The sequence below is a fragment of the Chelon labrosus genome (genome assembly GCF_963514085.1).
Source record: "Chelon labrosus genome assembly, chromosome: 15".
NCBI lineage: Eukaryota > Metazoa > Chordata > Actinopteri > Mugiliformes > Mugilidae > Chelon > Chelon labrosus.
In genome coordinates, this window is record NC_140348.1 from 29159983 (window position 1) to 29183987 (window position 24005).

General features: G+C 43.2%; 1 protein-coding gene across 1 annotated transcript; it reads left to right on the forward strand.

Moving 5' to 3' along the window:
* Positions 1–273: 273 nt before the first annotated feature.
* Positions 274–18200, forward strand: eml4 (EMAP like 4). Its single transcript, XM_084561824.1, has 24 exons — positions 274–507; positions 2693–2875; positions 2985–3105; positions 3374–3571; positions 4420–4560; positions 4765–4790; positions 5009–5044; positions 5641–5764; positions 7226–7375; positions 7452–7521; positions 8836–8946; positions 9035–9130; positions 9222–9356; positions 9499–9634; positions 10508–10656; positions 11003–11128; positions 12165–12296; positions 12386–12453; positions 12527–12615; positions 12705–12802; positions 13437–13524; positions 14693–14791; positions 14871–15001; positions 16382–18200. The coding sequence occupies exons 1-24, from the start codon at positions 483–485 to the stop codon at positions 16835–16837; spliced, it is 2988 nt and encodes a 995-aa protein (XP_084417950.1). The 5' UTR covers positions 274–482; the 3' UTR covers positions 16838–18200.
* Positions 18201–24005: the final 5805 nt, after the last annotated feature.

A 24005-nucleotide genomic window follows, 5' to 3' on the forward strand; every position in this document is an offset into this window, starting at 1 on the left:
CTGGTTTCATGGATCAGCTGATGAATGTGCGTTTGATTGTGTATACGTTGAGTGGCCGCTGGCTGGCGCTGCAGCACCGAGCGGAGAGGAGCGGGGGTGACTCCAGGTATCTACAGTGAAACCTGAGCCGTCTCCGTCCTCCCCCTCTCTCCTCCTCCCCTCCGGGGGAAGCGTGCGCTGCCAGAGCGGGCGGAGTCGGAAACGCGCAGCAGCGTCGGTCCGTCGTGTCTGCGGCTCCGAGCTTCTCTCGCTTCTCTCGGTGTCGGATCCTCAGGAGCTTCTTCCTCCCGGTCCCAGGACAGCGGCGGATCTTCGGCCTCGCGGACGGACGGATCTGGCGGGCAGCGCGGCGGGGACAGTCCCGGCTCGGCTCGGCTCCTCCTCCTCCCCCCGCTGCGGTGGAAAATCCCGGACGGAGGGCCGCAGTGTGTGCTCAGCCTCCCGCAGGCCTCCGGCCCGGACTCCCGCTTTTCTCCCGGAAAATGGACGGATTCACCGGCAGTTTAGGTGAGTCCCGACCGCCGCTCGCTTCCCGCACATCACCTGGTCACCTGTATGCCTGCGGCAGGGTGGCGGGAGCAGCACGCGCCTCTGGCGGCTTTACACGTGTCACTGCTGTATTTATCAAAAACACTCTGCACCGCCCATCCGGCGGCTGCAGGGCCACAAAACTAACGGCTCCTCGTGAAGGCGCCTCTTCAGAGTCCTGGACCTCCGGACCTAAAGACCTGGACCCGGTAGAGTCCTGTGAGGTTTGATCATGGACCCTGTAGGTCCTTGGACCACATGTTGGACACCACTGTGAGTGTTGTTATCAGGTGTCTATCTAGCTATCTAAACAGGAAATGATTTATTGATTCAGTCTCTGTTTGAAAGTCTATTAAACATTATTAATGAAGTATAAAATATAATCTATAAACACTGAGATGTTTAACTGGTTCACTGATAAACTGGACATTTTTAATAATGAGAAGTTTAAAGACAATAACAGAATTATTAGAAACACAAACAGTAAACATATGTTTTATCCGTCTCTCCTGTCTCTACCTGGTCTGGTTCTGGTTCTGGTTCTGGTTCCTTATTGTTTAAGTTCTTCTTGGAGGTTCAGACTCTGGGTTCTGCACTCAGTACAGATATTATTGACTTGGCATGAAGGAAGTTAATCTGGGGTAGGTCTGTACCCAGGTAGAACCTGTTAGAACCAGGTAGATCAATGTAGAACCAGGCAGAACCAGGCAGAACCAGGTAGATCAATGTAGAACCAGGCAGAACCTGGTAGAACTATGTAGATTCAGGTGGAACTAGGTAGAATCTGGTTGAACACTGAAGCATGAACGTTGAAGGTTGACCAGCTCATGTTTGATGGTTTCCAGCTTCAGTGACTGTTTCTCTGTTTCTCTGGAGGCTGTTCTTCTGTAATTGTGAGGACTAGTTGTTGTACCAAATAGTCGACTAGTCGACTTCACTGCTGTGCTGTGATGCTTTAAGCAGGAAGTCGATCTGATCACGTGACAATAACATGTACGCCTCCTAGAAGACAGATGGTTCATCAAGTGTGTAGAAATACTTCACTAAAGATGAAGCCCATACTACCGTGACATGTCAGTCCTGAAATACAACTAAAGTACTACAGCAAAAGAGACATGCTAATGCTAACGCTAGCAGAGGAACAGTCCAAATCCTCTGGACAGCAGTCAGTTAACAACTTGACCAAACGTCCTGTGGTAACAGAGAGAAGGAGGCTGCACATCAACTATCTGATAAAGTTATTAGACCTTTAGCTGCTACACTATCCCATCTAACAACACGCTGTGGAGGACTATTAAATGCTACTGATGGTGCTGAGGTGCTGCCTGTTTTATACAGACTATACATATCTGTAGAGCACAGTAGTGATAAGCTCATGTGTTCATGTTCTGCTTTATTGTGTTGTGTTAGTTGACTTTGTTGCTGTGGTTGTAGAACGTGTTTTTTTGTTTATTTTTTTTGCTGAGCGAGAGCCAGACTGACGGTGCTGATGTGGTCTACGGTCGACAGCAGTTTCTGTTCAAGCTGTACAATATGTTTTCAGTGCAATGATATAGATTTCATTACTTTCTACTGTGTTTTTATGTGTGATGTCATCAACTAGTCGACGTCGACTCAACTTTCATCACATATTAGTCGACTATAAAAAATCTGAAGTCGTTCAGCCCCTAGTGAGGACAGATGTTTTATCTGGAATGTGAACAGTTTTCACAATCTGAGGAGTGTTGGAAGATTTCAGGTTAGAATCAGAAAGACTGGGAAAGACTGGGCTGTGGGGTCCTCCCAAGTTTAGGAAGACAAACGTGTGTGTCTTGATAAAAATGTGTTGTTGGAGTCAGCTGAACTGAATTACAGACCTCATGGTGTGAGTTGCAGTAAAACAGACATGCAGACACATGCAGCAGAGTCTCATCAACATTCAGTCTCCTGTTCAGACGGGTTTAATCTGCTTCATCGTCCTGAGTCAGGATGGGGGTGGGGCCTTTGTCTTTATTACTGGTCATCATGTTAGCATTCTGTTAGCATTCTGCTAATGGTTGACTTCATGCTGTGAGTTTATAAAGAGGTGTGATGTCTAAATGATGATTCTTCAGTTGTTCTAAGTTCATGTCAACATCCAGTGTCTCGTAGTGGACATTCAGATCCAGTGTCTCTGTCTCTGTAGATGACAGCATGTCTGGAGCGAGTGTCTCGGATGTCAACGATCGACTCTCTGCACTGGAGCTTCGTGTCCAGCAGCAAGAGGACGAGTTGACGGTGATGAAAGCTGCTCTAGCTGATGTCCTTCGTCGTCTCGCTGCCTCTGAAGACTCAGCTGCCTCAACCAAGAAACAGCATTCAGGAAAGAGTGAGCACCACAGGAAAATTAAAATAAAAAAACATCAACAAGGATAATTTAAATGATCACTTAATGTCCGGAGTGTTGTTCACTAATGGAGGTTTCTGTTTCCCTGCAGGTGGAGCTTCCCTGCGTGAAGCCTACTCTATGTCTTGTATCGCTAATGGAGGCACATCTGGACGCAAGAGAGACTCCACCTCTGTCTCCAGGAAGGAGACAGTGTCCTCTGCCGCTAAGAGGTAAAAACACAGAAACACGTGAGACTGTTCAACGGAGACACCCAGAGGATGGACCGGGTCACTTCTAGTCAGTGTCTAGTGGTTTTTCTTCTGTCTTTATGTCTGTGCTCTTTCTCTCAGGTTTGTGTCAGGTTCAGGTTCCAGAGTGTCGGCAGGGATAGCATGCGTATAAGCATTACAATAGCTGTTTGAATGACTTTGGGATAATGCAGTGGAGGTGGACATGGACTCCACCAGACGTGTCTCATGGTCCTGGTTTTGTCCACAGTGGAGCAGAAAGGAAGAAGGAGGTCAGCAGCCAGCGATCTCAGATGGAGGAGATCCAGGAGAACGTGGAACTTCCTCACCCGAAGGACATGTCCCCCTGTCCTTCCTCCCCTCACCCTCCTCAGACTCCACAGACCCCTCAGCCACAGAGACCAGCCCAGTCCGTTGACGGCAGTAAAGGCCACGCCCCCCTCAAAAGGTTCCAGTTTGTGATTTGTAGCTGAACGCACTTTCTGCTGATGCTGCTCTGACACCTGTCGGCAGCTACTAACCCTAACCCAGGCCCCACATTCCAAACCTGAGTCCTTTCACCTGGTTCTGATTGTCCTGGATGTACCTGGGCACCATGTACGACAAACAGGGACAATGGAAGACAAACAGGACTGGGAACCCATACGTCTCTTGACTCGTTGTCTCCTCTGGCTTTTGTTTCCTCTTTGCTGCTAAAAACCTCCGGCTGCTTGTGTTTGATCAAAGCTACTAACGTTGTCCTCCAAGCTTCTCCTGAGGACATGTCCTCTCTTATGTCCTCTCTAACTGCTTCTGTCTCCTCCAGCAGACCTCGTTCAGCTTGGGCCTTGAGTTTCTTTTTTAGTTTGGGTTGTTTGTTTGATGAGTTGGTTCTTGTGGGGTCTCTGATCTGACTTAAATCTGCAGAATCTCACCGATATAAATAAAGGCTTGACAAGCTTTTTTTTTCTTTTTTTTTTATAAGGTTATTTTTTATGTGCCATCTCAGAATGCCACCAAAGCCTTTATATTCACACAAGAGTATTCCAGTGAAATCTAATCTTCTATAATCAGCTAAAGTAAAGATGAAAATAGGCTGACAGACACATTCAGATACTTCAGTACACCAGAGACAGCGTGGTCCATTGGTCTGTCCATAGTTCCTACATGTTTAGTTAAAATGATAAAATAACTAAACTGCATTGAAGTCTGAGCAGATTTATATCAGGACAGAAACCACCTTGAACACATAGTGACCAGAGTTTGGTCCAAAGTAACTGGACAGTAACTCATCAGCGATGGTGTCTCTGCGTTCAGGGGTCCCAGCGTGAAGAGGTCCTCGGGTATGGAGCGTTCTCAGAGTAGCACATGGGACAGTTCAGAGGACAACCGGAACAAACTGGTGAAAGCTGCATCCACCTCCAAACTGTTGGCAAAGGTCATCAAGAATACCGACAGGTATGTTTACTCAACCACATGTAGATACAGAATTAAGTTCTTTGTAATTTACAGTGTTACACTGCAGTTCCTCTAATGTCCACCAGAGTTATTGACGGGAGAAATTGAAAACGAACTTTAAGACTTTAAACTTGAATCACAACCAGGAATAATTAGTCGTCTGGCTAATTAATAACAGGTGATCAGCTGCTTTGTTTCTTTCAGACACAAAGACCCTGTGGTCAGCCAAGGTAAGCATAGTCTTCATCATCGATGTACTGAAGTTATTACCCTCATCCTCATCATCATCATCTTCATCATTGTAATGCCAATTCCAAGGCTCCTGCACCAACGACACCTCTGACACATGAATGCGTGTTTATTGGTTTCTGGAGTTTGCCGTGTCGTGTTGTTGTGTTGTTGTTTTTATTAGTGGTTGTTTAGTGATGATGTCTTTGTCTCAAACCAGCCAAAATGTCAACCAGAGAGAAAAACAGCCAAGCTGGTAAGTGGTGATGAGTTCTCATAAAGAGCTAGCAGGCTAACGTGCTAACAATGACTGGCTGTGTTTCTATGCTTTGAGTCATCAGCCTCGGTCGCCCACCTACTCTCCTTCTCCTCACTTTTCAGGCGAAGTCACACCTGTCTGTGGCTTCGCGTACTCCATCATTTACCTCCATATAAGGTCAAGGCGTGGTAAATAAAGTGTAACTTTCTGTCAGGATTACTGTTGGATAATGTCAAATCATTAAAGTGCCCCCTCAGTGTAAAAATATGATTGGACACCAGCTGACATTTATTGATGAGCCCTTTAACATCAAAGACCAGAGTTACTTTATTTACAGCGGTACCTGTGGAGTTAAACATCTGTTTCTGTCTGAGCTACTTAAACTGCACGGCATCAACGTCTCTTCACCTGTCCTTCATCTATCCAATGCCTGTCCTTCACCTGTCCGACGCCTGTCCCTGTCTTGTCTGTCTAAGGGTTTGTGTTGTTGGTTGAATTAGCTGACTTTAATGTTACCTTTACTGCTTTCTGATTAGATGGAGCTCCTGTATCTGAACAGTCAGAGACTAAATGTGTCTTTGCTGTTGTTACAGAGGGAAATCATATCAAGATGTTCATGCGAGGTCGACCTATCACCATGTTCATCCCTTCAGATGTGGATAACTATGAAGATGTTCGGACTGAACTTCCTTCAGAAAGACTCAAGCTGGAATGGGTGTATCCTTCGATCTGCACACAGGGGGCGCTCTGACGGAAACTCTATTGGTTGTTGTTAATGTTTTCAACATCAGGAGAACTGGACCAGCACAGGACTAGAACCTCTAGAACCTTTAGAATACAGCAGCTGGGCTGTGACCTGTAGATCCTGTGTCCCTCATGTTAATTTAGAGCAGGAAGCTGAGCCCAGTCTCGTCTGCATAGATGAGAAAGATCTCTGTGGTTCTACCTCAAGTCTGGTGACAACACTGTGGGAGATGTATCTACCAATCAGCCACAACATTATGACCATGATTATGGCCTAATATTATGCAGGTCTCCCTTGTGCTGACTCATCAGAGAATGGACATGGTCCTTCTGAGGGTGTCCTGTTGTTAGTGGGGGGGGCCTTTGAGGGGAGGGGCCTCTGTGGACCATCCCACAGATACTTGATCAGTTTGGGATCTAGTGAATGTGGAGGCCAGGTCAACACCTTGTGCTGTTCTTCATGGTTTTTTTTTAGTTGTTCCTAAAGTGTTTTCGTGTGTGTGTCTGTGTCAGGCTGCATCCTGCTGGGGATGGCTGCTGCCATCAAGGAGTGTCATTGCTATGGGGTGGGGGGGCCTGGTCTGGTCTAGGTGGGTGCTACATGTCTAAGTAACATCCACACCAATGAATGCCAGGTCCAGAAGTTTCCCAGCAGAACATTGAGCTGTCACAAGATGGTTTAGATGTTATTCACTCCTCCTGTCAGTGGTCATAATGTTGTGGCTGATCAGTGTATGTCAACACTGTTAATAATTAATAATGCAGACTCATGTTTGATTGTAGAAATGCCAGCCACCTTTAATGTGTTTATGTGAGTGAGACCCATGCAACAGTTCAGGCTACAGCAGTTAAATGCTGTGATCATGTTTTATTATTGTGGTGGAAAAGTGACTGTATGGTCTCCAAGGTTTATAAATGCAGGATCAGTACATTTCTTCTGTAAATTTATCTTTCCCATGACATTGTGTTTAAAAACTAAATTGATATATTGAATATACCTCAGTATCGTTAAAGATCAGGACTAATATAAACAACAAGGAACAAACGACAGGGACGTTGAACACACAAGACCTTCAGTAGATTCTTAGTAGATCTCCTGATGATGTAGAGGTACTTCCTTGTCTTTGTAAAGGTACAGTTACCATTGTGAATGTCTAAAGCTTAGTATATCCTCAGCAGCCCTTCAATAAATGCTCAGTGGATTCTCAGTAAATCCTCAGTAGATCCTAAGTAAACCATCAGTAAAGCCTCAGAAGATCTCCGGTAAGACCTCATCAGATCCTCAGTAAACCCTAAGTAGGTCGTCAGTAATCCCGAAGTAGATCTGAAATACTGTAGATCCTCAGTAGATCTGTAATAGATCCTCAGTAAACCGTTAGTAGATCTTGAGTTGTTGTCCAGCTGTTGTCCAGGTGTTTCCTTGACGTCATGCAGGTATGGTTACCGGGGCAGGGACTGCAGAGCAAATGTCTACCTCCTTCCAACCGGAGAGATCGTCTACTTCATTGCGTCCGTGGTGGTTCTGTTTAACTATGAAGAACGGACCCAGAGACATTACCTGGGACACACCGACTGTGTCAAGTGGTGAGAAAACACTCTGCTGATCTGCTATTAGCTGGTTTGGGACGACAGGTGAGTGACGTCTCTCTTTGTCTTTCAGTCTGGCCATCCATCCTGATAAGATCCGAATTGCTACGGGACAAATCGCAGGAGTGGACAAAGATGGACGGGTAAGGACAAACACCCTCTGAGTCTGGAGTTACATTTTCTGACTGAACCGAAGTAAAAATCGGGAAGAAAAACTATAACATGAAAACATTAAAGAAGTTGTTCACAACCAGAACCAAAACTATGTAGTTTACATTTGTAATGATGTTTAATGATGTTTAAAGATGAACAATAATATAAGACTAATGTCCTAATCACATACAGACAGACCCCTGTATCCATGGTACTGTGTTTGTTTTTTTAAAACTTAGTTTTCATTTCAGTTTCATTCAAAATCATACATACAGAATCATATTCAACATATCTGCTGCTTTTTCAAGTTCTTCAATACAATGTAGTACTCATAAAGACATGATTACAATTATGACCCAACAAAGGGGATGGAGACTGTAATGACAGAAAGAAGGAAATAGAATAAAAATAAGTCAATCAATAAATATCAGATTAATAATACAGATCAGATTCATACTGTATGGATCCCTCACTATAACAGTATACCCATGGCAGGGCTCCACCTTCTAGTGAATATTTCTTTGTGGAGTCTCGAGGACTATGATATTTGTTCCGTTTGATATAATTCCTTTATGTTTTCTGTTCACATATTATATGTTGGAGGGTCAGGCTTCAGCCACCTTACTGTAATGCGTTTAATTGCTGTTGCTAGTAGTATCTGTGAAAGATATTTTTGGCTCTTCCTTCTATGCCTTTTGGTAATAGACCTAGTAGAGCCACCGTTGGTCCCACTGAAACACTCACTGAAGTATTTGGTGGAAATATTACAAACACTTCTTCCCAGAACGTTTTCAGTTTCGGGCATAACCCGTAAAAGTATATGAATCTGCCAATGTGTGGGCCACAGTTTCTCCAGCATTTATGTGAGTGTGTAATGCCAAATTTAGCCGTAATTTCAGGTGTCCGAAAGAACCTCATGATTACCTTCCACTTAAATTCCCTCCATACATTCGAATTAGTAAAAAATGTACTTCAGTATATATGTCTTCCCACATATCATGTGATATGTTGGAATTAATTTCAGTTTCCCATCTCCCTGTAATCTGTGCAGTATTATTCAAATTCATGCCCAGAAATATTTGGTAAGCAATAGCTTATTAATTTACTTATCCCACTTTCTTTTTTGTACTTTTAGCAATTTTTCGTCAATTAGTGTTGGTTTAGCAACTTTGACCCAGTCTTGGTGGCTTAAATTCCTCCAATATCTGTGCAAATGATTTGAAGTTGGCAGCATCGTGGAGTTGGTGTAAGTTGGTGAGGCCGTACTTCATGGTACTGGTGTTAATAACGGTCGTGTCTTTCAGGCGCTGCAGCCTCATGTTCGTGTCTGGGACAGCGTCAGTCTGACGACTCTGCAGGTCCTCGGTTTGGGAACATTCGAACGAGGTGTTGGTTCACTAGCATTCTCCAAAGCTGTGAGTATAGTCCAGGTGCATGATGAGAACTGGAGTACAGTACTGACCGAGATGTTGATCCTCCTGTCTTTTGTGGTCTTCCTGTCAGGACACTGGTCAGCACCTGAGTGTCATTGATGACTGTAATGATCACATGTTGACAGTCTGGGACTGGCAGAAGAAGTCAAAGATTGCTGAGATCAAGGTGAGTTCATATTTATGTATTGCTTTACGGTCATTGACTGCTCAGATTGTCTGAGATATGCTTTAACTGGTCCCTGATTGTACCATCACAGACCACTAACGAGGTGGTCTTAGCTGTAGAGTTCCACCCCACTGACCCAAACACCATTGTCACCTGTGGAAAGTCCCACATCTTCTTCTGGACCTGGACTGGGACCTCTCTGGCTCGGAAACAGGGAATCTTTGGGGTGAGTCCATCGACTTTAAAACATCCAACATGAAACAAAATCCATAATGTGTAACCAAGGAAACCGATGCTTGCTGAGTTGAATGAAACTCATATATCAATAATAAACGTAGTAACCCTTGAGGATCTTTTGGTGCTTTCAGAAATACGAGAAACCAAAGTTTGTTCAGTGTCTGGCCTTCCTGAGTACTGGAGACATCCTGACTGGAGACTCTGGAGGAGTCCTTCTGGTCTGGACCAGGAACTCCGCTGAGACCCCAACTGGCAAGGGACCGCGAGGTGGGAGAGGGGGCTGAGGAGTCTGTGTTGGTGTATCATTTGTCCTGTCAAAACTCAGATAAGCTTCTTTACTCACTCATAGACTAGAAGAGTTAAACCTGACCCTACATGTCAGGCTTCCAGCTGCTGGGAGACTGATCCTAACAGGTCTTAAGCTTTTCACCAGAAAGGTGAATGTAACACGAGTCCTGTTTTACTGATTGTGGTTCACAGAGCTGTACTAACCTGGGATCAGTTGTAGCAGCAGGGAGTGCTTTGGCTCAGGTACTGTAATGATTTTAGTGTCATGTTGTTGAACTGGTTTGAGAAGGACTCATGCCAAGAATTAAACGTTTTTCTGGCGAACGTCTACACTGGAGTCATATGAGTTCAGAGAATCAGATTAATCAGGGTGTTAATGAGATGACACATTGACATGTTAAGACCAATACAGTCAACAAATGAAGTCTACAACACTTAATGAAACTCAAGCAGCAGATTTCTTCACACAGGAAGCGTTAGGAAAATGTTTTCAGAGGAAACCCATAGAATCAGGAACTGTTTTTGTCGATTTGCTGCCTCCTGCTGGTTGCTGTGGGAAGTGCAGCTCACTCAACATTAATGCTGACAAATGTGAAGACATGTTTAAAGCTGCATATGTCCTTCTGTTATTATTTATGTGTCAATTTAATTTCCGATTTTTCTGGAAAATTAGTGTTTGTGTCTTTTACATGAAGAAATCCGTTGTCTGTTTCTGATAGATTTAACTGTGGCCGTCTTACAGTCCTACTGTGTAATAATTATAATAATAACACTGACTGGTCTGAGAATAAAACCTGTCAATCGAAGCAGCTTGTAGGTGACTCATGTGTTGCCATGTTTGCTCATGTGTAGCTTTTCAGATCAGTCGTCAGGTCAAAGGTCATGAAGGAAGTATTTTCTGTCTGTGTGAGATGAGGAGCGGTACTCTGCTGACGGGAGGAGGAAAAGACCGAAAGATTATTCTCTGGGACCACGAACTGAGAGCTGACCGAGACATCGAGGTAACGCAACACACACAACAACATCAAAAACACAACAACACGACTACAACACAGACAAATGGAAACAATAGCAGGATGTGCTGAGGTTAAATTGGCTTTAGGATCACTGCAGTTTAATTTTAATTATAGAAAGTAAGTTCTGGTAGTCTTCCTGGTGTTAGGGGTAACGCTTTGTGTCGGGGGTGTAGTTTTTGGTTGTGGGTTATGTTTAGACTGTGATGTCTGGTGTCCTTCCAGAATAAAAGTCTATGAATCAAATAACTTCTTGTTATGAGTTCCCTCCTGCTTTTTATTTGTTTTTGTTTTCTGGTCATATGACTGAGGTCACTCCACTGCGTGTCCACAGGTCCCAGATCAGTATGGAACCATCAGAGCCGTGTCTGAGGGGAAGGGGGATGAGTTCCTGGTGGGAACGTCTCGTAACTTCATCCTGAGAGGAACCTTCAACGATGGCTTTCTGGTGGCGGTCCAGGTGAGATCACATGACAATATCTTGTTAATGAAGGAGGCAGGTGAGGCCTGAACATTCCTGAAAGTTCAACATCTGATTGTGGAGTTGCACCTATGAACCCATATTTGTTAACTTCCACACACATTTTAAATTGTGTCACTGTGAATACACGTTTACATTACTGTACCACTTAAGGGTACCATATATGGTAATTTCATTGACCTTGATTTCTACACAAAAATGAACAATTTTGAAATATGTCCTACAATAACACTCCAGGGTTAAAATGAGCGTCCTATAAAGGGTTAATGTGTGTGGATGGATCATCTGATGAATTTAAGGTTTTGTGGACTTGAAAATGTGGGAGTTTTGGAAACAGATTGGACAGACATCACGGTGACTGACGTGTGTTATTGAACTTCTAGTTAGTTTCGATGTCATCTGCGTCTCCTCAGGAGAAGCCCTAGCGCAGACGTTCAGCATCACAGTTAAAGAATTAACATTATCCAATAAGACGTCAGGGAGGAGATGTTGATATAAGGCCTGTATGTGCTGATGGATGGATGGATGAGCTCTGCCCTGGCTAGCAGGTAGTGATTGTGTACTAGCAACAGTCATGGCTGAACATGAACACACCAGAGTTTTATTGATTCATTGAGACCAGACCACCTCCCTTGAGACCTCGGACCAGTTGGCCATGGTTGAGACATCCAGTCCAGCTTTATCTGATAGAGATCTGTTCTGACAGCCGACCAGCACCAGGACAGTCCAGCTACTGATGATCTGACCGTCTGTGGTCAGCCTCATCTTTACTGTGTTGGTGTATTTGGTCTTAAGGTGCCAAAAAACTGGTGAGGCAGCTATGTGGGGGAGATGGAAGTGTGGAGGAAGAGACTGAGAAGAGCATGAGAGGGAAGCATAGTGGACAGAGATAAACTCATTGTGGAGCAGTTGATATTATGATGGGAAGCTACAAGTAAACAAATACAGGGCAAACATGTGGTCTCTGTATCTCGGTGGTGTGTTCAGGGTCTCTGTATTTTTGTGGTGTATTCAGGGACACACAGATGAGCTGTGGGGTTTGGCATCCCACCCCTCCAGAGAGATGTTTCTGACATGCGCCCAGGACCGACTTGTCTGCCTCTGGAACTCGCTGGATCACAGTCTTCACTGGAGTCGTACTCTGGAGGTGAGGGGGGTGGGGCTTACTGACTGACAGCTGATTGTTTGACCATTGATTGATGATTGGTTCACTGGCCAATAATCTTTGTCCTCCAGGAACATGGACACTGTGCAGATTTCCATCCTAGTGGACTGGTGGTTGCCATAGGAACGCACTCAGGAAAGTGAGTCGGATCATTTATGGACGAACGTGTCCACCCATAGTCGTCCCATGTCCTGAATGTGTCTCTGTCTCAGGTGGTATGTCCTGGACGCCGAGACCACTGACCTGGTGGCGATCCACACAGATGGCAACGAGCAGCTGTCAGTGATGCGCTTCTCTGTCGGTGGGTGTACTTGACTCGATGTTAGAAAGTGAAAACATATGAGAAAACTACATGTCCCAGCAAGCCCCTCTCTTTCCATGTGTCTGCAGATGGCAGTCTGCTGGCCGTTGGTTCCCATGACAACTTTATTTACCTCTACACCGTCTCGGAGCAAGGACGCAAGTACAGCCGATATGGGAAGTGCACAGTGAGTTAATAATCCCGAGTCTAAACTTTGAATTTATTTTTACATGTATGAAACATGATGAGTCGTCTGTACGTCGACGTGTTTCATTCAGTAATAATGTCTTTATGTATTTGCGACACTTTTAAGAATGAGGTGTCGTCCACTTTTCTACACATTTATTTTCTGTAGAAAACATTAAACTGATATTGTTAGCTTCACAGGCGCTCCCTGTAGCGTTTACACTTGGCTCCACTACTGGCTGCTTCCATAGCGCCCTCTACTGACAAACCCAACAGGATAACTTGACTGACACAAAACATTCAGAGCATCTTGTGATGCAGTCGTAGAATCTAGTTTTCTTGTTTTCAGACGTAGGCTTTAGCTCAGTATAAAGTTTAAAGGTGCGACCAAACATTACCACTGACCTTATGTTTAATCCATCTAATCTGGTGTCTGCTTCGCTCAGTCACTCTCAACATGTCCATCAGTTCCTATCAATGTTATTCCCCCATAAGCCTTCACTCAGAACACCAGGGAATGTGTCTTTTCATTTAACCGGCAACAAGGACGCTTGTGAATAAATACCTGAAGGGTGTTCTGTGGGGAGCTCTGATTGGTCCTGGTGTCTTCATGAGTTACACAACTGTCTCCACAGGGACATTCCAGCTACATCACCCACCTGGACTGGTCCCCTGATAACAACTTCATCATGTCCAACTCTGGAGACTACGAGATCCTCTACTGTGAGTACTTCACTACTACACTATTGGTTCACTACTACACTATTGGTTCACTACTACACTATCGGTTCACTACTAGGGCTGGGCGATATATCAATATAAAAAATATATCGATATATTTTTTAAAGTGATATGGAATTAAACCATATCGCATATATCGATATAGTTCAGATTTGCGCTGTGATCCTTGCACCAGTCAAGCTGCTGACCTGGAGCTCTCTGCACTGCTCCTCCTCTTTCATGCACAGAGGAGGAGCAACAACGTCTGCGGAGTGCGCGGAGGAGAGAAAAAGCAGTGGTTGGTTCGGATTCAAAGTATGAGATGAGCAACAAAATTACGTTATATGCAGAGGTTGTCTGTCATTTTGGCTGACAGGGTCATAAAAATCCCGTTATAATCTATTTTTACCCGTCACTTTAATTTTTTATATACATATATACATGTCTATGGTTAGCAGAGCTCTGACGTGTGCATCAGTATAATCGGTGTACCAGGAAATCGTGCACTGATAAAAATTCCACGATGTTTGGAATGAAAACTGTGATTAGAGACAAGAGCCAATTAATAAGGTCACTCGCCACCAAGTGGTCAGAGGTGTGAACTGCAGTCTGTCAAAATGACAGATGGCCTTCAGATTTTTCTGTCACAGTTTTAAAAAAACGGTCAATGACGGAAAATATTCGGTTAACGTGACCCCTGGTTATACGTAGATAGTGCCATAAACAAGTTACAGCCAGGGGTGGAAGCACTACAAATCTTTTTCACCACCTAAAACAGTGGCACAAACTGCAGTATGAAGAGTGTGTGAAACTGCTCGCTGCAGAAGCCCCAGTCACGAGCCATCCACAACCAGAAAATATCAGGATATATCCCATAAATGGATATTCAGGCTGAATATCCATTTATGGGATATGACTTTTGGTCCATATCGCCCAGCCCTATTCACTACTATATTATTATTTCACCACTACACTATCAGTTCAATACTACTGTATTAGTTAACTACACTATCATTTTACTACTACACTATCCTATTAGTTCACCACTATAGTATTAGTAAGCCTTGGCCTTGGTGTAGAAAGACTGGCATGTGTCCCTGGTACTGTGTAGTACTGTGCAGTATTATTTTGGGTGTGTTTAGTAGAGTGTAGTAACAGGTATGTGTTGCAGGGGATGTCCCTAACGGCTGTAAGCTGATCAGAAACCGCTCCGAGTGTAAAGACATCGACTGGGCGTCCTACACCTGTGTCCTGGGATTCCACGTGTTTGGTCAGTTCCCGTCTGACTATGTTGCTGTTTCCAGATATTTCTATGTTGAATCATTAAAGAGTTTCTTCTTGTGTCTCAGGTGTTTGGCCCGAAGGTTCAGATGGAACTGACATCAATGCTCTGATCAGATCTCACAACAGGAAGGTGATCGCTCTGGCTGATGACTTCTGTAAAGTTCACCTGTTCAGCTACCCATGCTCCACCCCCAAGGTACTCACATTAACACACACACATTAACACACATTAGAGGGGTGAAAATGTCACTGCAGGAATTCACACGAGTCCATTCGGGTTTAGGATAATGATTGTGAAAAGATGAGAGAGACTTTCTGCTGTCCATGAAGAAACCGAGGACATGTCAGTCACAGCGAGGGTCTCATCACAACACTATGGTCTGTCTGAACTACAGCCGCTGTGTGTCACTGTCTGACCTCTTAAACAACACAGATCACACTTTACCCTGTACCTGAACACCTCTTGTATAGACTCTGCTAAACCAGCTGCTCTCTAGACTTTGTGTGTGAACATAAACACCTGTTAACATCTGTGTCACTGACTCAGAGCTTGTGACCTCTAGTGAGGACAGGAAATAGAGTCAGCGTCTCTTTGTGGTTCACTTCCTTCTTCACTATAACAGACTGGAGCAGATGGTTGTCATGGTACTGGAGGTAGACATTAGTTGTAAACTGTGTACACCATGCTTGACTGGTATCAGGTGTCCACGGTGTCCAACAGAAGTGGACTGTGGACAGACAGGTTGTCTTGTAGGTGTTCATAGATGTCTGTATATGTCTGCAGGTGTCAGTAGGTGTCCATAGTTGTCCACAGGTGTCCTCAGGTTTCTGGAAGCCAACATGATCTTCTGTTTTAGTCTGTCCACCTCAGTGTTGGATGCCGTCTGAGTTGTGGTGTCCTTCCTGTCACCTCGAAACATATTGACCCCAAATGTTTTTACACCAAACAGTTTTTATGAGACAGTTCTGTTGAAAGTCGAGCACCTTAAGAAACAAACCAGAATAAAGTCATGAAATAGTCGAATTTCTCCTCATTCTGATGTTAAACTGAACTCTTGTACCTGTATCTGCATACTGCCATGTGATTGGCTGCAGGAATGACCAGGGGCCTCATGTACAAAGGCTGCGTGTGCACAAAAACGTTCCGTACGTACTTGTTGACGGAAAAGTTCAGATGTATCAAGAGTGAAATGACGTGAACTTGTCCGTTCCTTCACCAACGTCATGTCTGGCGTACGCTGGCTTCTACAGCTGTTGGTCCTCTGGAGACACTTAGAGGTGATGCTGGGAAACTGTCATCAATGTGAAAACTATTAGTCCGACCGGTCGACCCTGAGCAGAGCCATGCCAGCCGTGTGGGGCGGAGTTATCCTCATGTCAGCCAGGTGTATCAAATACCCACAATGCATCTGAACAGGTCTGAGCGTACACCACGTTTTAGAAGGAAATCCACACAAGTCTTCGTACATTAGCCCCCTGGTGTTACAGTGAGAATTATTTATTTGAGCCCAGATTTAATAACTTTTCTAGCCCTTGTTATAAACCAATGGATTAATGAATGTGTTTTTGTGTGCAGGCCCCCAGCTATAAGTACAGTGCCCACAGCAGTCATGTGACCAACGTCACCTTCCTCTATAATGACAGTCACCTGATCTCGACGGGGGGGAAGGACACCAGCATCATGCAGTGGCGTTTGGTGGAGAAGTCATCGCTGTCTCTCACCGATGGCCTCCTCTCTAACTCCGGCCCCCGGCGGGCAGATCCGGTCTTTGCCCCACCCGCTCCCACAACAACCACACCTATACAGGAAGCCCAACACCCCCCGACAGCCAATGGGACCCAGGAACCCTTTCCGCAAACCCCGCCCCCTATAGAAGTAGCCCCACCTGCATCAGCGCTAACCCCACCTCGATCTGAGTCGACACCACCCCCCTCCGACAGCACAGTGAGCCTGAAGGACAGCCTGGAGCCGAGCGACGACACGGCCACGCCCAGCGATGAGGGGCTGCCCCCCCTGACTCCCCCCTCATAGGCGTCCGGCGTGGGCTCTGCTGTCTTTGTGGGGACCAGGGCGACTTTACAGAGTGATGACAGTTGGATCCTCTGTTGATGTTGGATGTTAGTTCACACTCGGTTTAAGGTTTAGTTTCAGTTCATGATGGGTCGTAAGGATTAATATCAATCAGCTCTTAACTCAGATATGAATTATGACGTTTATATTTTCACTTCCTTAGGGCTTTATTACCTCTGATGTCCAACAGAATAATCCTTCTGAAATCCATTTAGTGAATACGACCCATCAGAACCAGCCTCAGAACCTCTTTCTTTTACTTCATCGCAGTCCTACGTTGATCGATGTCTGTACATCCATGATACACTCCAAACCGGAGCTGCTCATGGCTCAACCAATTTAAAAAACTAAAAATGAGTAAACAAGTAAATTTCAGCTTTTTAAATCCAGTTGTTTAATTTTTACTAAACAGGCATGATGAAAACTATTACAGGTAAGACAGGTACGTCTAGGTCAGGTCAACCTTCAAGTCTTAAAGGGCTTTTAGAGTCTTTTTTTTATTCTTTGGCGACAACTCCAATATATTTTCATTTACTCCTTATAATGATAAGCCGTTTATCATGAACCCAACCCAGTTATTAATGAGGCCAAGCCTTTGTTTTTTTTTCTGATGGTTTCATTGATTTGACTTGACTGGCTCAACTGTAGAGCTGTAGAACAGTAAAACACTTTTAATGTGAAACATACAGGACGTACTCTCACCCTAATTCTAGAGGACAAAGCAGAAAACGGTTTCAGATTAGCACAGATTTAAAATAAACCTAGAGAAAATCAGAATGTGGTTCTTTGATAAGAATTTGACTCGGGTCGTTCAGGTTTTGAATCTGTGTCAAACATTTGGTCCAGTGCAACTTGGTCCAAACACTAGTGGTGGTTGTTTGAACAGTATGTCATGTGGTGTATTTCAGTCCAGGAACCAAAGCTGAACGTGAACTCAAACTGGTGTAAATCCATCTCCAGTTTAGACATGAGTGACATTTTGTTTTTAATAATCTGACTCAAAAGTTGACGGAGAACTGATCAGAGTGACACATCTCTTCTGACTGAGGATCTGCAGCAGCTGTTTGTATATACTGCAGAGATCTGTGTGTATATTTCTGGTCACCATTAGGGGGCAGCAGCTCCTCAGCAACACTGTAAAAATGCTTCGCCGCCATCACGTTCAGTAGACACATCTCTTATCCAATCAGGTGACAGGAAATCCTTCCTCAGTGACTCACTGAATGACTGATGCTGATGTTTTTGTCTCTTCTGGACCATTTTTATTCAGAACGTTTTCTGAATGTCAGAATGACGATGTCCCTCTGGGGGCGGGGCTTATCAGGTGTAGGAGGGGGGCATCGGGGGTGTTTGGGTGGGTTCTTCATGTCGTTGCCTTTTTAATACTCGTCTGTCTTTTCTATGCTCGTGTCTCTGGCTTTTAAAAAGACCAGGAACTCACATGGACGCGGGGAGGGGGGTGGGGCGGGGGGGTTCGGGGAGGGATGGGGGTGGGTTGGTAGGGGGTACAGTGGAATGGGAGTGTTGAGGGTTCTGGATTAAAGTGATTATTTTCAGCATTCAGTAATGATATCGATACTCATGATGATGTTGTTCATGTGACTGTTTTGAGCCAATCTCGTCTTCTCACATGCATTCCTGTCGCAGGACAGACTGTACTGAAGATTCAACAAAAAAAATCAAATAAAATCTTTGAAAAGTCACAACTGATCAGGTCCATGTTTTTCTAGTTGTGCCTGCGGTGACGTCATCTCAGTGCCGTCTTCAGTGTGCAGTGTTAATGTCAGAGGAAGTTCTGAGAATTATTTGCTGTAACAGTCACAGTTTAACTTTGTAAGCCTTTCAGATCCACAGCTTCTGACCTCTAGTTCTAGACTCAGTGATTATCTCCTCCTGCCGTAGGGTTAGCGATGAGAGGGTTAGGGTTAGGGTTATGGAACATGATCACATGAACTGTGCTTTTATTTCTTCTTTGTTTGAACATACATGGAACACAAAATGTGAATATGTGTTATCGGTTAAAGTTCAGACACATCACCCACACGTGATTCATTGTTCACAAAGTGTATATTTTTAAATCCATCTTTCAGTTTTATCTAACATCATGTATTTTGATGAGATCATTGTTTCATGTGATTGTCTCAGGCATTGCAGCGGTTTGTGTGGCAGCAGGTCCATCCAGGTTTAGAGCAGAACTTCAACTCGGTGCAGCCTTTTTCTCCGGTGACTGTGAGGAGGAAACACATCAGACACTCAGAGGCTTTTAAACTGACGTTTTAGTTACAAAGATCCTACTGTTCAGTCCTTATCAATAATAATATGAAGCTTTTCAATAATTTTGTAAAACTATATATACAAATATTTGAAAGTATTACTGTATTATAGATGTGAAAGAGAAGGTGGTTCTAGAACTGGGAGCCAGGCAACAGGCAGAGTCTACAAAGAGGCTGGAAGCTCACCTGGGCCTTGTCTCACACCTGAGAGAACACCTGTGTCCAGCTGCCTCAGTATGTCAGCCAATAAGGTATGTTCAGTCAGAATGGAGACACTTTCAAATAAGTTGTAAATATTGATTCTAGGCATTTGTCTCCAACTGGGGGAGTGGACTTTGTTCCAATCAACCAATACATATTTATTTCTGTCTCGTGTTCAGTAAAATGTTCAACATTTTTCTTATTTAAATGAATGTCCTTTTATTTCAGTTTTTAAATCTAGATTCTACTAGCTGTACCCATCACTGAGATCAGATTATTATTAAATTAGCTGTGGTAGAATTAATGTAGTTTAAGTATAGATTGGTGTCTATGGCTGGTCTTTCCTATTTATTGCTCACACATATTGAAAATTACATAAGTACTTTTGAGTAATTTTGAATTTAAAAGTAATTTGACAACATTTAATGGTGAAATGTTTACACGTGGTGAAACATTAATGGCTTTTTAAAAATTTAATTATAAAAACTCCCCAAAGACTTACCTGGTTAGACTATGACTTTACAGTCATGACTGTAGCTCTGCTGGTTTAAAATGGAGCCTCTGCTCTTTATTTAACTGTTAAACCCATATTGAATAAACTCTGGAACTGGTTTAATCTCTAACCCCTTCTCAACAAGGTCAGAATCAAATAGTTGATCCTGATCCCAAGTATTGATTCCTGCACAGGGTTAGGATTAGGATGTTTGTGTCCTACAACACTTACTTCTGGTGTAGCATGCCTGTTGGATTTCGCTACTGCATGGCAGCATGCGGTCGGGCATCAGGTAGTCCCGACCATAACACTCGATGTCAAACCTACCTGCAGCACAAACACGTTCTAATGTCAAAACTAGAGGCATCACGTCAAATCACAGATGTCATGTGTTATAGTATCAGGATTTAATTAATATCTGTGAGTTGAGCGTCAATTGAATTTGAAAAAAAATGTGCTAAAATAATGACTTATGATTCTGTGTTACATGACTACATAAACTGACATACCTCTTTTCATCTGCACTGATTGTATCCTGATTTTTGATGATCATAGCTGAGTTGTTTTGATTATGAGTTACATTCTTAAAGTTAAACCTAATACAACAGAGTAGCATAAGTAAAATAACATCACCTGGAAAGTGTGGTTCTTATCCTCTGAGCATAAATAAAGAAATCGGTCTACTGCAGGTGTCAACAACTTCTAACACATCTAACGCAAAGTGCAGCAAATTTCATTTCATATTTCTTCACTGCTTATTTCCTGGCAGTTTGATTCTGTATGTCCTGTCTGATGATCTGTGTAGAGTCATAGGTGTGAGGGTTTACCTGAGCAGAGAGGTAGCAGTAGAAGCAGCAGCAGATAAAACTTCATGTTTTCTAGTTTTGAGTCAATGCAACCCAACGAGCAGCAAAAAAATGACACAAGCAGAACCAAGCTGGACTTTTATCCTGTGCTAAAACAAATATACAAATATACAAAGGTGAAGTAAGCTGAAAACAAACTGTACTGAACTCATGTTGGGTCAAAGATGACATTGCTGTTATTGATCTAAACTTTGTCCAATGCAGACTCATCAGAATTTTAGCTGAGTCACGAAATTAGTTGATTCACTGATTGGTAGGGTTAGGGGAAGGGAAGGGAACCTCCCCTAGAGGCACAGGATGTGATTTTTAAACTGAATTGAAGCAAGAAACTTAATGTGTGAGTTTGTAAACAAACTTATTTTCTATCCCTTTAATTCATAAGTGCAAATGTGAAGGTCTGCAAAGGCCTTGCAGTAAGAACCAATTTCTATTTATTTTCAGTGGGCTGGCTTAACAAGGGTTTGTTATTCTGGCCTGATCAGTACCCGATCGGAAAAACAAAAATCCAGCAGGTGGTGCTTTTCTTTTTTTTATCCTTGTTAAGCCATACAAATGAGTGATATTTTCAGTATACACATTTATGAGGCATAACTGTGGAACTAAAATGATAGGTGGTGCTGTTCTTGCTTCGGATAATGACGTGAGGGCGGGAGTAGCTCCTCGTTCACGGCTGCGGCTGATGTCATTAACGATCGAGCCAGAGTGGTGCTTGCTGGAGAGAACACAGGAGCAGAGCAGAAATCTTTGGAGTACTTTTTTATGTTTTTCAGGACAAATCTACAATTTTAACACAATTTCTGTGGAGGGTCTGCTGCTGTTCAATTGGAAAATTCAATGTTTGCACGGTAAGCTTCACATTTAGCCTACTTTTTCCGAGACCAACAAAAATGTGTGCTGAAACCACAGAATGACGATGTCCCTCTGGGGGCGGGGCTTATCATGTGTTGGAGGGGGGCATCGGGGGTGTTTGGGTGGGTTCTTCATGTCGTTGCCTTTTTAATACTCGTCTGTCTTTTCTATGCTCGTGTCTCTGGCTTTTAAAAAGACCAGGAACTCACATGGAAGCGGGGGGGGGGGGGGGGGTTCGGGGAGGGATGGGGGGGGGTTGGTAGGGGGTACAGTGGAATGGGAGTGTTGAGGGTTCTGGATTAAAGTGATTATTTTCAGCATTCAGTAATGATATCGATACTCATGATGATGTTGTTCATGTGACTGTTTTGAGCCAATCTCGTCTTCTCACATGCATTCCTGTCGCAGGACAGACTGTACTGAAGATTCAACAAAAAAAATCAAATAAAATCTTTGAAAAGTCACAACTGATCAGGTCCATGTTTTTCTAGTTGTGCCTGCGGTGACGTCATCTCAGTGCCGTCTTCAGTGTGCAGTGTTAATGTCAGAGGAAGTTCTGAGAATTATTTGCTGTAACAGTCACAGTTTAACTTTGTAAGCCTTTCAGATCCACAGCTTCTGACCTCTAGTTCTAGACTCAGTGATTATCTCCTCCTGCCGTAGGGTTAGCGATGAGAGGGTTAGGGTTATGGAACATGATCACATGAACTGTGCTTTTATTTCTTCTTTGTTTGAACATACATGGAACACAAAATGTGAATATGTGTTATCGGTTAAAGTTCAGACACATCACCCACACGTGATTCATTGTTCACAAAGTGTATATTTTTAAATCCATCTTTCAGTTTTATCTAACATCATGTATTTTGATGAGATCATTGTTTCATGTGATTGTCTCAGGCATTGCAGCGGTTTGTGTGGCAGCAGGTCCATCCAGGTTTAGAGCAGAACTTCAACTCGGTGCAGCCTTTTTCTCCGGTGACTGTGAGGAGGAAACACATCAGACACTCAGAGGCTTTTAAACTGACGTTTTAGTTACAAAGATCCTACTGTTCAGTCCTTATCAATAATAATATGAAGCTTTTCAATAATTTTGTAAAACTATATATACAAATATTTGAAAGTATTACTGTATTATAGATGTGAAAGAGAAGGTGGTTCTAGAACTGGGAGCCAGGCAACAGGCAGAGTCTACAAAGAGGCTGGAAGCTCACCTGGGCCTTGTCTCACACCTGAGAGAACACCTGTGTCCAGCTGCCTCAGTATGTCAGCCAATAAGGTATGTTCAGTCAGAATGGAGACACTTTCAAATAAGTTGTAAATATTGATTCTAGGCATTTGTCTCCAACTGGGGGAGTGGACTTTGTTCCAATCAACCAATACATATTAATTTCTGTCTCATGTTCAGTAAAATGTTCAACATTTTTCTTATTTAAATGAATGTCCTTTTATTTCAGTTTTTAAATCTAGATTCTACTAGCTGTACCCATCACTGAGATCAGATTATTATTAAATTAGCTGTGGTAGAATTAATGTAGTTTAAGTATAGATTGGTGTCTATGGCTGGTCTTTCCTATTTATTGCTCACACATATTGAAAATTACATAAGTACTTTTGAGTAATTTTGAATTTAAAAGTAATTTGACAACATTTAATGGTGAAATGTTTACACGTGGTGAAACATTAATGGCTTTTTAAAAATTTAATTATAAAAACTCCCCAAAGACTTACCTGGTTAGACTATGACTTTACAGTCATGACTGTAGCTCTGCTGGTTTAAAATGGAGCCTCTGCTCTTTATTTAACTGTTAAACCCATATTGAATAAACTCTGGAACTGGTTTAATCTCTAACCCCTTCTCAACAAGGTCAGAATCAAATAGTTGATCCTGATCCCAAGTATTGATTCCTGCACAGGGTTAGGATTAGGATGTTTGTGTCCTACAACACTTACTTCTGGTGTAGCATGCCTGTTGGATTTCGCTACTGCAGTGCAGCATGCCGTCGAGCATCAGGTAGTCCCGACCATAACACTCGATGTCAAACTTAGCTGCAGCACAAACACGTTCTAATGTCAAAACTAGAGGCATCACGTCAAATCACAGATGTCATGTTTTATAGTATCAGGATTTAATTAATATCTGTGAGTTGAGCGTCAATTGAATTTGAAAAAAAATGTGCTAAAATAATGACTTATGATTCTGTTTTACATGACTACATAAACTGACATACCTCTTTTCATCTGCACTGATTGTATCCTGATTTTTGATGATCATAGCTGAGTTGTTTTGATTATGAGTTACATTCTTAAAGTTAAACCTAATACAACAGAGTAGCATAAGTAAAAAAACATCACCTGGAAAGTGTGGTTCTTATCCTCTGAGCATAAATAAAGAAATTGGTCTACTGCAGGTGTCAACAACTTCTAACACATCTAACACAAAGTGC